General features: G+C 42.7%; 1 protein-coding gene across 5 annotated transcripts in view; it reads left to right on the top strand.

Moving 5' to 3' along the window:
* The first annotated feature begins 9,650 nt into the window (after positions 1-9,650).
* ATL2 (atlastin GTPase 2) overlaps positions 9,651-15,273 on the top strand; it is a 67,944-nt gene continuing 62,321 nt past the window's right edge. For 2 of the 5 annotated variants that reach the window (XM_068564267.1, XM_068564271.1), the window contains exon 1: positions 9,651-9,768. In XM_068564267.1, the coding sequence (XP_068420368.1) occupies positions 9,651-9,768 (118 nt within the window). Of the gene's footprint in view, positions 9,769-10,150; positions 10,303-15,273 lie in introns of those variants that run through there. The other 3 variants (XM_068564269.1, XM_068564268.1, XM_068564270.1) reach the window with 2 other exon arrangements.

Raw genomic sequence — 15,273 nt, 5'->3', positions numbered from 1 at the left:
GTTTTTATTTTTATTATTTATTTTTTTGGCCGTACCACTCGGTATGCAGGATCTTCTTCTCTGACCAGGGATCAAACCTGAGCCCCCTGCAATGGAAGTGTGGAGTCTTATTAACCACTGGACCCCCAGGGAAGTTCCGCACCATCGTTTTTAATCTGCTATGACCATTTCTTGAAGGAGCAAGGACGCTCAGTGGAGCAGTTTGCTCCCTGAGTACTAAATGGGGGAGAGGGCACAAACTCTCTCTGCTTTCTGTTTAACATCGACTTCCTGATATAAGCCCTAACAGGGCAGACAGGATCACATGTCCCCTTTGTCTCTCTTCCTGCTCTCAGACTCAAAGGAGATAGGAACATGTGCAAGGTCAGGAGTAAAAGTGTCGCACATGCCCAGCACCAACAGTGTATATGTGGGGAGTGGAGGGAAAATAATGTTTGAAAAGTAGGGAGCCAGAAACTAGCCTCTGGAAAATTCTTCCAACCGCTAGATGGGTAAAAATGTAAAAAGAGGATTTTGTACTCATCAATGATGATGAAAAATGGAATTTCTCTCCTGTTAAGCCTCTACTGCGAAATGCAGCACATACAATTATAAATGCCCCATGCATTTTCAATTCAAAGAGTATGTGAGATTAGTCACTGAAAAGAAAACTTGATATGCCCTGAAATCTGAAGCTCCTACATGAAAGAGACCTGATAGAGATTTTCCCAAATTTGACAATAATCCTAAAAGTTTACATATCAATAATAAAATGTTATGAAGCTAAAAGAGACTTTTCTAAGCTATCAATAAATGAAAATTTTATTAACTATGTTGGAGAAAAAACTAAATTGTCTTTATTTTCTCTTCAGAAAATGATATCCCAATTCATATAATATGAAAAGCCAATCAAAGACCATGCAGCCAAAAAAGTCAGAAAAAAAGTATGAGATGTATGCCATGAGGTTAATCAATAAAAATATAAATTTTCTGTACATTTGTGGAATGTTAACTTTATAAAATTTGTGATTTCTTGGGATTTCTTTTCTTATTCTAAATATTTACTTTCAAATCTACTTTTGATTCATCATTTGTTTTCTTAAAGAAGTTCCCCAAATTTGTAGATGCTTTAGACCCCACAAATCCTGGATCTGCTCCTGATGGGAGCTGCACAGCCAGTAGTCTAATTGACAGTGGCCAACAGTGGATATTTGTGCATGCCTATGGGAACACGACCTGTAAGTGAATGCCATTTATTATCTGTATCACTGTCAAATAAAACAAAACAACAACAACAAATTAAGAACCACTGCTCTAACCTAAATGTCCATGGACGGATGAATGGATAAAGAAGATGTGGCACATATATACAATGGAATATTACTCAGCCATAAAAAGAAACGAAATTGAGTTATCTGTAGTGAGGTGGATGGACCTAGAGTCTGAGAGTGAAGTAAGTCGGAAAGAGAAAAACAAATACCGTATGCTAACACATATATAAGGAATATATAAAAAAAAAAAAATGGTACTGATGAACCTAGTGGCAGGGCAGGAATAAAGACGTAGACATAGAGAATGGACGTGAGGACACTGTGGAGGGGGAGGAAGCTGGGGCAAAGTGAGAGTAGCATCGACATATACACACTACCAAATGTAAAACAGATAGCTAGTGGGAAGCAGCCGCATAGCACAGGGAGATCAGCTCAGTGCTTTGTGACGACCTAGAGGGGTGGGATAGGGAAGGTGGGAGGGAGGCTCAAGATGGAGGGGTTATGGGGATATATGTATGCATATGGCTGATTCACTTTGTTGTACAACAGAAACTAACACAGTATTGTGAAGCAATTATACCCCAATAAAGATCTATTAAAAAACAAAAACCCCAGTGCTCTAGACAGCAAAAGCAAACAAGTAACTATACCAGAGTGATAACCACTATCCTGAATTCAATGTTTATTATTGTTATGTATTGATATTAGTTTATACTTTTCTATGTATATATGTTCATGTTCACACATCGGTAGTACACTCTGTGCATGTGGTCTGGTTATCTATTGCTGTATAACAAATTACCCCAAAACTGAATGTTAAAATAACAATCATTTCATTATGTCTTATAATAGCTCACCTTCTTAGAGGGTGATCAGGACAAGCTTGAAAGATAAATATTCGCCAGTCAGATCAGGTGGCAGTGGTATCACCTGCAGATATCTCAGCTTGATCAAGGAACTGTTATGGGAAAAGAAAGAAGGAACTCACTTTCTGAGTGTTTATACCTGAAGACAGACCTCAAGAAGATTGGGGGTGCGGAGAAGTAGCACTGGGCTGGGGGGAAGTGTTTCAGGTGAGGTGCAGCTTTAACAGTCAAAATATGATGATGAAACTACACTGGTGGCAGTGAATCCAAAGATTAAGTAGGTTACAACAGGGACAATTAATTCTAAGGGTATCGTCAAGGTGGAGTGTTTTGCCTGCCAACTAGCCAGCCAGTTTTGGGGAGTTTGGAATTATGCTTGGGTGTGAGATAGAAAGAAAGATTTCGTTGCTCTCCAGTTACAAATACAATATGTTGATTGTAATAAGGCCAATGTGGATATTGTCTTAATCTTAAAAGAGGCTAAGTAAGATGTGTAGTTCCTTCTGTGAAGCATGGTTTTCCCACTGACTTCAAAGGCATTCCTGAGGGCGGGAGTGATGCGGGGCGCTGTTAAGTGTGTCTGGATGGGCTGTCTGGGGTGGATATCATTCACTGCCCTGTTCTCAGAGGAGTTGAAAGCACATGGCAGTGTTTGCTTCAAGCTTCTAGCACATTCTCGGTATCCTGGTGGCTGCATTCACTCCATCATCGTTATTTTTGAAAAGATGTTATTGAATATAGTATAGTTCCTAAAGAGTTCTCGCCAGTGTTCTTTTGTATGCTGATCTTAATTTAAAAACCAGTCACTATCTACTTCTCAAAATGTTCTCAAGCAAGTCCAGTTCACGAATTGGGATTTTTGTTACTCCCACTACTAGACTATTTTAGTGACCACAAGATACCCTTGAATTCCATAGAAGTCGATCACGCAAGTAATGTTTCCATTGTGTCAAGGAGAGTGCTTGTCACGGTGCTCATGGGTGCCCCTGTGTAGGACTTGTCTTAAAATAAATTTATTTATTTACGTATTTATGTATTTATTTTTGGCTGCGTTGGGTCTTCGTTGCTGTGCGTGGGCTTTCTCTAGTTGCAGACACTGGGGGCTACTCTTCGTTGCAGTGCACGGGCTTCTCATTGTGGTGGCTTCTCTTGTTGCGGAGCACGGGCTCTAGGTGCACGGACTTCAGTAGTTGTGGCACGCGGGCTCTAGAGAGTAGGCTCAGTAGTTGTGGCACACGGGCCTAGTTGCTCCGTGGCATGTGGGATCTTCCCGGACCAGGGCTCGAACCCGTGTCCTCTGCATTGGCAGGCAGATTCTTAACCACTGCACCACCAGGGAAGTCCTTTGGGCTGGACTTTGAGTGGTGTTTACCTCCACTCCAGCTACCTGAAACAGTTTCCTGGACATCCAGAAGCTATTTCTAGCTTCTTAGTGGTCGGCATAAATGGTTCTTATGATTATAGCGTTTCCAGCATCTAGCCCCTAGACCATGTGTTATCCGGAGATAGACAGTTAAGAACACAGACTCTGGAGGCAGACAGAGCTGCATTTAGATCTGAACTCCTCAATTTACTAATCATGTGGGCTTGAACAAATTATGCCACCTTTTAAAGCCCCAGTTTCTTGTTCTGTAAAAGACTGATGGTACCAATAATGCTTGCCTCATAGAGGTATTTTATAGATTAAATGAAATTATGAATAGGTATTATCACTTTTAATTATGCTCCCATTCTTCAATTTCTTCTTAGACTTGATTGGAGTAATAATCATGATGGTTATCATTTATTGCCATCTGCCAGCCACTGGGCTAAATACTTTATCTATATTATCTGTGATCATCATGAAAAAATGCTAGGAAGAGACCTTTACTTTACAGCAGAGGAAACTGAGGATCAAAGAGGTTACTTAACTTTCTCAAGGTCATTAAACCAAGTGGCATAGCTGGGGTTTGAACTCCAGAGTTGGTGTTCTTTTCACTAAGTGACGCTGATGCTCATGTACCCAGTTCAAATCATTACGTCTGAGGATGAATATGGATTGGAAGGGTCATTATTTCCCTCTCACATTCATGAGGGACAGCTGTCCCTTGCTTCAGAGAACAATGGACACCTAATATTAAGCAGCAAGCTGGATGGAAACCCATCTGCCCACAGTGTTCCATATGGAGCAAGTGCCTTTCAAGATGTCCACAATTCTCAACATGAGTTCAGCACGGCTGTGTCAGAGAGGCGTGCACCCATGTCCAGGGTGCTACTAGTATTAGCCTCAAGGAACCCTTGATGTTCTTGATTTGATCTCCTTTATAAGATGTAAGTCAATGACCCTGGCATATCAGCTTTGTATATAAATAAAATTTCCCTGCCAATCAATAATTCAGAGTCCCTCTTCTTGTTCACAACTACTCCAGCAAGAACTTTGATTTCCCTCCTTCCTTGCAAAAAATTTCCTCTTTGGCCCCTCCCTCAAAATGGTAATCCCAAAGAAAGCCAAAGCCAATGTGGCAAATCGGTTTGTTAGCCACAGTCACTGTACAACTTCTGGGATCAATCAGTGGCCACTGCCCCCGAGGTCAATGAGAGGAGCCTGCAAAGTCCACCAAGAGATGCCAGCGATTGGGTCAAGCTCACTAGTGCTCCCAACGCTGCCAGGGAATTTCCCAGCCTTGTTCTTCTTTTTGTCTACTGGCCCCTGAAGCAGTCCTGCCTGTGCCCAGATCTGGTCTCACATAGCCTCCGGGAAATGGCTCATTCATCTTCTGTCAACCATTCTTGGACAAAAGAGCACATGTCTTCACACGAAGGAGCAATGGTATGCAAACATGGTGGGTACCTTAAATTATACTTCTAGTAAACACATCACTGAAAGGATAAGGTCTACAAAGATGCAGTTTGCCCCTAACACAACCTCTTCCATTCTGAGAGAGCAATTTATCTTTTAGCCGCAGCAATATTCAGCATCTCTTCTATGGTGGACACTGTTTTATAATTGTTTACCTGTTCCCCTACTCTAACCCTGCCCTATCCATCTGATGCCCCTAAATCAAGGTAATAGTTTCCATTAATAGATACCCAAATCTCTACCTCTTACAGGGAGGAAGATTCCTTCTGTCTTACACCATTTCCATGAAGGTGAAAAATATCCTAGGGTTGGTTCCAGTCACATCTCATATCCCCAGTACCCTGTGCTTTCCTTCCCTAGAAGACTCAGAAAGAAAGTCTCTCTGAGATAGGCTCCATCATATTTTTGACTACCTCCTTAATTTCTGCCACAAAGATGATGCTCATGGTTCGCCTTGTACCCACACTACCCCAGCTCTGGAACCAGCCGTTTCTCCAATGACTCCACTTCTTTTTAGAAGGGAATAATATTAGAGATCAAGAGTGGGCACTAGGTATGATCATTACTACCCGGGTGTCTCTGCTTAGGCCTTTTCTGTGGACAGAGCTAGGAAATATTTGCATGTATATACACATCTGTACATATGCAACACATATATATGAATGTTTACACTTGCATACACACACATATTCATACACATATTTTAGAAACCTTTGGTTGGTATCAATACCTCCAATTTAATCCATCCCATAGAGTCTATCTTACCGCCACCTTTTGTTATTTGTATGTCCCTTCTTTCCCATCAAGAACCCTGGCTCTCAACAATAAAACACACTTACTCATTTGTTTACTTCTATAAAACGTTGAAAATAGGTTCAGAATTGCTTTGCCCATACCTCTACAAAAACAAGCCTACTAAAAAGAGTTCAGGACTTGTTTGCTGTTCTCCCTCCACCCTGACCAGGACCAAGAAATATTTGTAGTTCAATACTATGTTTGTAGGTTACTTGGATTAGTTGGCTTTCTTTTCTTCCCTCTTCAGTTTGGTTCTGTTATTCATTTAAATACTGTTAACATTTATTTGGTTTGCTTTCAGTTTTAGAACCCCCTTCCCTTTCTTGTTGATTTAATTTTATTTTTTTTATCATGTAGAACATGTTTCCAAAAGTCAACACTAGATAAAAAGGCGTACTGTGTTCTGTGTTACTTCTATCTTATTCCCCCCACTCCCAACTCCTTGGAGGCCACTAACTTTATTATTTAACCTCGCCGAGTTTCTTTTTGGATAGGCAAGTAGATATTGTATGTTTTCTTATTCCTCTCACACAAAAGGTAGGCTCTACATAGGCTCTTTTGCAGTTTGGCTTTTTCACTTAAGAATGTCTCTTGGAAATCGCTCTATATCAGTTCATAGAGATCTTCCTCTTTCTTTACAGTTAAAAAGTGCTCATCATGAGTAATTATCATAGTTTACTAACCAATCACCTACACTTAGATATTTAGATAGTTTCCAGTATTTTGCAACTGCAAATAATGCTGCAGTGAATAATCTTCTGCAAAAAAAAATTTTTTTTGATTATTGGAGTTGTATCTTCAGGGTTAATGCCCAGAAGTGAGATTGGCATGTCGAAGTGTAAATGGGAATGAAATTTGTTGGATATTGCCAAGTTCTTCTCCATAGGGGTTATACCATTTTGCATTCCCAGCGAGAATGCAATGTAGGAGAGTGCCTGCATTCCCCCATATCCTTGCCAACAGAGTGTAATCGTAAGCTTTTGAATTTTTGCCAAGCTGACACCTGACGGGTGAGAAATGGTGTCTCAGTGTTGTTTTAATTTGCATTTCTCTTATTATGAGTAAAACTGAACCTTTTTTCATATGTTTAAGGTCCACTTCAATAATTCTTTTTGGTGAATTGTCTGTGGATGTCTTTGCCCATTTATTAATAGGACTTTAAAAATTTTAAAGTTGTTTATTTGGTAGAAATAGCTTTTAACACAATTTACATTAACTGAAAGCAGAATCCCAAAGACCTGGCCGTGGATAAGCTATGGATTCTGCCCTCCAGGAATTCACAGTCTATAAGCTGAACACTATTACGGTGGATATGAGCATAATCTCTGGACCCAGATTGCCTGCCTTCAAATGCCAGTCCTGCCACTTAGGCAAGTTTTTCACCACTTGGTGCCTCAGTTTCTCCATCTGTAAAATGAGAATAGCATTAGCATTTACCGCTTAGGATTACTGTTAGGATTAAATGACTTACCATATGTAAAGTACTTTGAGCAGTAAACATTCCATAAATGTTGGCTATTTTAGAGTCAAGAAAATGCTCTCAATACGTTGATTTGATCCCATAAGAATCCTGTTATATAGTTAGTTATAAAAATGAGGACCTGGAAGTTTAGAAACATTAGGTGAATCAGTGGTAGAATCAGGTGGTAACCCATTCATTCATTCGTTTATTCATTCATTTATTCCACAACTATTTTTTGAGACCCTGTTATGTACTAGGCACTGGCTTAGGTGCTGGAGCTATAGCCTGAACAAGACAGATCTTTGAGCTCTTGGATGCTCACTTTTTTGTGGTGGGGCGGCCTGTGTGGGTGTGGAAAGAAACAAAAACCAAGGAAACCAATTTTGTCTGTCTTGTTTGTCCTTGTCTGTTCAGCACACACAACAGTGTCAAAATTCATTTGTTAAATGAAAGAATAAAGGAATGACAGAGTAGTGAAAAACGAGGCTTGATGCATAGGTAGGGCACAAATCATGAAAAGTCTTGTCAACTATTTTGAAGAGCTTGGACTTTATCCTGAGCAGAGAAATCACATGAATAGATTTGCATCTAAGAAAACTCAAGCCAGTCTGTGTGGAGGACCCACAGGAGAAGGGGGAACAGCAGGGAGGTTGTTATAATAAGTCCAGTGGGAGGTAACGGGGTCTGAATCAAGAGGGGAGCTGAGGGGATGGAGAGGAGAAGAGCTGGAGGGAAATTTAGAAGTCAGAATTGACTTCACTGGGACTTGATAGGTGTAGAGGGAGGGAGAAGTCTGCAGTAACACTGAGGTTTCACTGTGATAAGAAATTGAAGAGGGATGGCTGACGGGGGAAAATGGAGGAAGGCCTTTTAAACATATGGTTTTGAGGTGACCATGGGACAACGCTCAATCTCTTGACTGTATTTGCGTTTGGCTTCTTTACACTCCTTGGAGTCAGGAGATTTGGACCTGTCAGGGCACTGTAGTAGCATATGGGATAAACTGTCTAATAGTGGAAAGGACACTGGTTAGGAGGTCACTTGACTAGTAGTGCAGCCTTAACCCTCACCTCCCTAATGGGGTGAGCTCAGGGCTAAGTTAACTGCTAATTTGTAATTGGAAGTTTATTCTTTGATGGCAAAAAATACTCATCTTTGCATCTTGTCTCACACCTTAGATGATACCCTGCATAAAGCAGACTGTGGCAATATTAAATAGATGTCTCATAGGGAGATTATGAAAGGAAATCCATCATCAAGCAGGGCTTATGGCTTGGGGCTTAGGTTGTCCCAGGGCATCAAACCAGGATGCAGGGAGTTAGGAAGTCCAGGAGGAGCTCCAAATCCCTCTCCATTAATACAGAAAACAGATGAATAAACAGCCCCCCAAACCCCTCTAGAATGGCACCTTGCAAGCTTTGGTGACACACAGTGCTTTTCTAGAGGTCATGCTGGATGAAAGTCTGTGAGAAGACCTGCACAAGGCAGCGATTTGGACACCTGGACACATGCGTTTACCAGAGAGGAGGAATTTCTAGTGCAGCTGGTGATAATGGAAAAAATCCAAAAGAATAGGGACCAGGTTTCACAGAAGCTTCCACAGGCAGATATTTATTTTTAAAAGTGACCTGAACTTTCTATAAGATGTCACTGGATTCCCCACAAGAAGGTTCATCACAGTTAGGAAAGGACCTGCTACAATTCATTTTCTGATTAGAGTGCTTTCTGGTTTGCACCTGTAAGGGGCTAGGAGCAGGAGGGTAAGGGTATGCACAGTTAAGAAGATAGGAGGAGGGCCTCATAAGCAGAAGGAAGCTATGCCAAACAAAGCATAGGATGGTCTCTAGATGGGAAACAATATTAGAGACCTGTGCGAAGAAAGATCAAAAGGAAAAGCAGGGCACCAGCAATAGCTTGGGAGTGCGGGGCGGGGGGAGCGAAGGAGGGAGGGGGGAGAATAGCAGTGGAGGAGGAGATAAAAAGGAGAGAAGGAAAGGAGCATGAAAGCACCCTCACGTGCAGTGCACGAGTCAACGATTATGGAGAAGAGCTGCAAAGAGAATTGGGTTACTCGATTGGGAAGGAGGGACTTGGTTCTCTGGAGAGCCCCTTCGGCTTTTACACAGACCCGCTCAGCGCTAAGGGGGTGTGGTCCTGGGCTTAGGGCGGTGGGAGTGTGAGACGATTGCGGTGGGGGCACCGCCCAATTTCTCCCCAAGGTGGAAGCCTGGGAAAACCGAGCGGCAGGCTGCAAGGCAAGCAGGGCGGAGGCGGAGCGAGGGCGCCGAGGGGCGGGACGAAGGAGGGCGTGGGGAGGACATGGAGGCACAGTTGCGGGCGGCGCTAGGACCCGCCGGCGCTCCGCCGGCTCCCGGGAGGTTGATAAAGCGGCGGCGGCGTTTGACGTCAGTGGGGAGTTAATTTTAAATCGGTACAAGATGGCGGAGGGGGACGAGGCAGCGCGGAGGCAGCAGTCGCACGAGGGGCTGCGGCGCCGGAGGCGAACCAGCGACCCAAACACCGGCGTTAACCACGTCTCGTCCACAACCCTCCTAGGTACGGGCTGGCGAGGCGTAGGCTGCAGGGCCCGGGTGGGCAGAGGGCGCGGGCCGCTCGGGCTCGCTGGCACCGGCCGCAGGCTGTGGGGTCGTCGTCCGCCGCTGGCTCGGCTCTCCTCCCGCCGCCGCGTCTGGCCGCAGGGCCTAGCCCCCGCCGCGCCCCCGAGCTCCCGCGGCGCGCGGCCTGAAAGGGCGGTCCTCCGGCCGCGGCTCCCGCAGCTGTCGGTTGCACGGGCGGCGCGCGCGTCTGCGCCCGGCCCGGCCCCCTGCCTTCCCGCCCGCCGCGTGGCTGTAGCGGCGTCCTCCCCCCCAGAGGGGGCGGCCTGGAGCAGGGGCCGCAGACCCGGGGCGCTGGGAGGTCGGCGGCGGCGCGGGGAGGTCCTAGGGAGCTCCGGGCGACCTGTCACCCGGCCGGCACTCGCTGTCCTCTGTCCTTCGCGCGGAAAGGGAGGAAGGGTTAACCAGGTCGTGATGGGCCCAGCAGAGGAGGAGGACGCGCAGCTCGCGGGGGGAGCAGACACCTCGCTGCCAGGTTGGAAGGTTCTCCAGACACCTTTCCAGGAGGGAACCGCGGTCCGCAGGCCAGGGCTGTGTCCGGGGGCTCGGGTTCCGGGGACCCTCTGTTCCCGAACCCATTCATGCGGATAGCGCGTGGCTAGGATGCACGTTCAGATTTAATTGTCAAAACTGGGGTTATGAGCTGTTTACTAGTATTGAGGTCACAGTAAGGCCCGATCGGACTGAAAGTGTCGGTGGTGTGAAGTCACCTGATCCTTCGCTCCCCGGTTTTGCTGAATGTGAGCTCCTACTGTACGTGTACAAGGAGCGCCCCTGCCCCCTGGAAGACGCATTTGCCTTGGCGGCGGAGTGTTGTGTGTCCCTCTCACTCATAACGCCCTATTTTTAGGAGTTTAGCATTTGATCTTTCACTGTGGTGTGAATTGAACGCCTGAAATCCTGATTGAGAATTTTGATGTTACTTAAAGGCATAAAGTTTTTCCAAGGCTTATAAATAGTAAAAGCCTACGGTTAGGTAAGTATGGCCATGGCATAGATAAGAGTTTATTAACTACACTAAGTATGAGCTGTGTTTTTCAAATTTCTCTCCACAATCTGATAAAGGTTTTGTGAGGTAAGATGTAAAACATTTTGATAAAAGACTCACTTTAAAAGAAAAGTTTATGTGAAATATACTTCGTCATTCATGGTAGACCTTGGACGTGTGGAATGTATGTCAGAGGTGATGACAAACTATAAGTTTTGCTAAGGGGAAAAGAACAGGAAATAAAGCTGATTTTATTATTGTTTGCCAACCAAAGCACTTGACAGAACTGTTTACATAGAAGAAAATGCTGCCAGAGGAGAGAGTTTTGCCTTAGACCTATTCTGGTTGGAATTCTCAAGTAATAAGTTGTCCTGGAATGCTGATGGATGATTAATTTAGCTCTTTTGGACCCTGGAGAGGGGGGTGGTGCGTATTTATTTACTTACCTACTTACGCCGTTTTAGATGTAGTTTCAAAGCGTTTTATGTGTTTTCCTTATTAGGAGAAGCATTGCTTTATGACTCAGGGTTATGAACATCGTTTTTAGGCTGTGGCACAGTGAGAAGGGATGTTACTCTTTTTTTTTTTTTTTTAATTAATTAATTTATTGGCTGAGTTGGGTCTTTGTTGCTGCGTGTGGGCTTTCTCTAGTTGCGGCGAGGGGGGCTACTCTTCATTGTGGTGGTGGGCTTCTCATTGCGGTGGCTTCTCTCGTTGCGGAGCACGGGCTCTAGAGCGCAGGCTCAGTAGTTGTGGCGCACAGGCTTAGTTGCTCCGCGGCATGTGGGATCTTCCCGGACCAGGACTCAAACCCATGTCCCCTGCATTGGCAGGCGAATTCTTAACTACTGCGCCACCAGGGAAGCCCCGAGATGCTATTCTTAAGACTTGATAAATAGGGGTCATCATTTATTAAATGCTCCGTCTGCTACTCACAGGTTTTTGTCTTTGTGTGTGTGTGGAGTCAGTCCTTCACTTGATAGCCATTCCTATCAAATGACTGCCTAAAAGAGTCCCTCTCCCTGCTAATTTGCTCTGAGTCACCCATTAATACATTAAAAACCAAGTAAACTTTTTGAGATTTGTGTTTAAAGTAAGAGCAAACAGGCTGTGAATGAGTAGGGACTCATCTGATTTTGGCTGTAGAAACTCTTCGTCTCCCTCTGCTTTCTGGATAAAGTCATAAGAGTTGAGTTGGGGTGAGTCAGGTGCCACTCTAGTAGTTTAGTCTTAGGAAGATGCTTTGTGTCTCTTAAAGAGAAGTGCTTACTCTTTCTAGGGTTATATTGTAAGACCTTTATAAAGCCCTTATGAACTCTTCTATTTTAATGACTTTGTCGGATGCTAAGAATCTGTGGATGTGATTATTTAGTGAAGTGTTTTGAAATCCTTTGAAATTCTTTATTTGGGGAAGAAAGAGCTTCCTTACAGTAAAGAGGTACTTATTATAGGGCAAATAAACCATGAGTTAAAATGAGATTCTGGCCTTAAGTCCAAGGCACCTATTTTCGGTGCCTTCATTTTTAGTTTACCTCTGTGTTTTAACTTTAGGGTAAAGTTTTTGAGTATTCACAAGTGAAAGTAACTTTCTTGAAATTGTTAGACCGTTTCCGAAATTGTGTCTTTTCCATTCATCTGCTATTAAGCAGCTGCTAAGAGTATACCTGGAGGACTGTCATGTAGTTTGATGCTGGAGTTCAAGACATATTTAAAATTGTGCGACCTAGTAGTAAGATGCATTTTAAAAAGTTGTTTATGCTCAATTGGAAGACCTTTTTGACACACAGGATTGTAAGCAAAGCTGTTTGGCAGGCTGTCAAAGAGCCAGAAATGTAAGGGATGGGAATAGAAGTTAAACTTTTTTGTAATAGTGATTTATAGCGTTACAGAAGGAGTTTTTTCCAGAGTGGGTGCAGGGAAAGTTTTTTTTTTTTCTTTCTTTCTTTTTTAAAGTGTAATCGTATTCTGATTGCCTAGCCATTTTGGGGTTGTATTGTTTACTCTCTCGGGTATTATTTAACTTAAGGAAGAGAGATGTGAATATAGAATAACTAAACTTGATCCCCCAATTAATTCATTACTCATGTAAGTTTCTTCCTATCCTTTACTCTTTTTCACCACCCATAATACAGAAGAACTATTGAGGGTTTTCTCCATAGCTTTAAAAGTGGATATCCAGAAAAAAAGAGCAACCTGAAAATATGTCAGTAGGATAATACTTGATACTTTATAAAGCACTTTAAATACCTTGCTTTGATTTTATTCTTAAAACCTTCCTGTGAGGGAATTAAGTTGTTCCCATTGAAGGGAGTGATTGTGCCTGGTCTACAGCCACAGAAGCTACTCAGAGCTACTCTTAGTGCTCCTCACCAGACTTGGAGGAGGGTAGGGGCCTTTCTTCATTGCAGATTATTACATATCATTAGAGATGACTGGGTAAAACTTTGTTGAATGAAGTCTGAAATCATACTAATGAGAAGATGGGACAGTTAAAAAGTAAAGATAGGGCAGGTCACTAAGTGGAGTGGGAAATTTTAAAGTAGGAAGGCAAAAGATGGATACTGTAGAAAGAAGTAGAAGAATTAATAAAGTAGGCTTTGGAGTTAGTCTTCTGGGCAATACAAGTAGAATCTAGGGGATTCCCTTGCTAAGGTACCAGTTTAATAAAATTATTTGTATAACTTGTATTTCTATGATTGGCATCAGAATAAGCAGTGACTAATAACTTGGGGAAATGTGTAACTGACGATGTTTATCTAGGCTCTGTAGCACATTTTACCTGTTTATTGTGTAATACTCTGATTGTGAGGGCAGTGTTTCTTTAATCACAGGGAATCAAGATCGTGTAGTGGAAAAAGAATGAGGAATCAAAAGCTGAGTGACTTGGTTTAAACTCTTTGAGCTTGAAACCCCTCACATACAGTAGTGATAATAATCCCATAAGGGCTGTAGTGGGAAACAAATGAGGTGATAGGGTACAAGTGTTTTGTAAATTGTAGAGCTGTGTGTAAGACACTAATATTTATGTAAGAATGCGCCAGTTTGACTACTTGTTCTATTATATATGTGTATATTTGCAATCACAAAGTCTCTTCTAATTTTTTTCCCCTATAATGTGGACAAAGGTTTAATGTGGGTAAGGATGGTGGGTAAATTTTTAACTTTATCTGTAAAATGCTGATAATGTGTTCATGATTAGAGTTATTGTATTAAATGTGATTAAAGTGCTTAACCCAATGGCAAACATTCTATTTGATGGTACTTATTACTATAATATGTGGTTATTTAAGAGATTTTGAACTAAACATTTAATTTTTAAAATAGGTGATTTAAAAGGTCTTTGTTGGGCTTCCCTGGTGGCGCAGTGGTTAAGAATCTGCCTGCCAATGCAGGGGACATGGGTTCGAGCCCTGGTCTGGGAAGATCCCACATGCCGCGGAGCAACTAAGCCCGTGAGCCACAACTACTGAGCCTGCGCGTCTGGAGCCCGCGAGCCACAACTACTGAGCCTGCGCGTCTGGAGCCCGCGAGCCACAACTACTGAGCCTGCGCGTCTGGAGCCTGTGCTCCGCAACAAGAGAGGCCGCGACAGTGAGAGGCCCGCGCACCGCGATGAAGAGTGGCCCCCGCTAGCCGCAACTGGAGAAAGCCCTCGCACAGAAAGGAAGACCCAACACAGCCAAAAATAAATAAATTAAAAAAAAAAAAAGGTTTTTGTTCAGTTTTTATAAGATAAAAATAAGCATTCATGCTTCTCAGCTATCTCTATTTTAATAAACTTGCATTTTAGAGAATCATTTAATCATGTGGCAAAATATTCTTCTGAAATTGTTTATTTCAGTTACAGGATTCAATGTGAATTAATTTCGTGGTTAAGGTCATGGCAGTTTTCCAGTAGAGTACATTGGGTTTTCAAACAGTAAAGGTACAAAATCTAATTTATGTCTCTTATGCACAAGAATGCCTAAAAAAGTGATTGACTTGAAACCACACTAATCATGAATCCCATGAAAAGCTTTTTTTCCCCTTCATGTAATAGTCATTTATAGAAGAGTCATGGGTAGTGATAAGAACATACTTATTTTAACTAAAGACTTAATTTTGAGTACTGTAAACTTCCTGTGGCCTTCAGAATGGAATAACATTTTTTCCTTCCTGATGGTTAATATCTACCCTAGCAAGCTTGTAGGTCTTTTTTTGGGTTATTAAATAGATAATAATCTATGAAGGCACTTTAGAAACTTTAAAGCCTTCTACAAAGAAACTCTGTAAAGGGGGTGAAATTGGCACATTCAGCGAGCTGCTCTTTTTGTATTTGAATGAATGGGTTTATGAGATATTAAAAGCTGGATTAAGTTCACCTTTATTGGAATGGTGGGGGGAAGTTGAATTTTGAATGATAAGTTGGAGAGAAATTTTGACACGAAAATCACCCTTCTTACTAGTTTTTTTGACAAA

The sequence above is a fragment of the Eschrichtius robustus genome, chromosome 15, assembly GCF_028021215.1.
Source record: "Eschrichtius robustus isolate mEscRob2 chromosome 15, mEscRob2.pri, whole genome shotgun sequence".
NCBI lineage: Eukaryota > Metazoa > Chordata > Mammalia > Artiodactyla > Eschrichtiidae > Eschrichtius > Eschrichtius robustus.
This window is presented reverse-complemented; position numbering and strand designations above follow the sequence as displayed.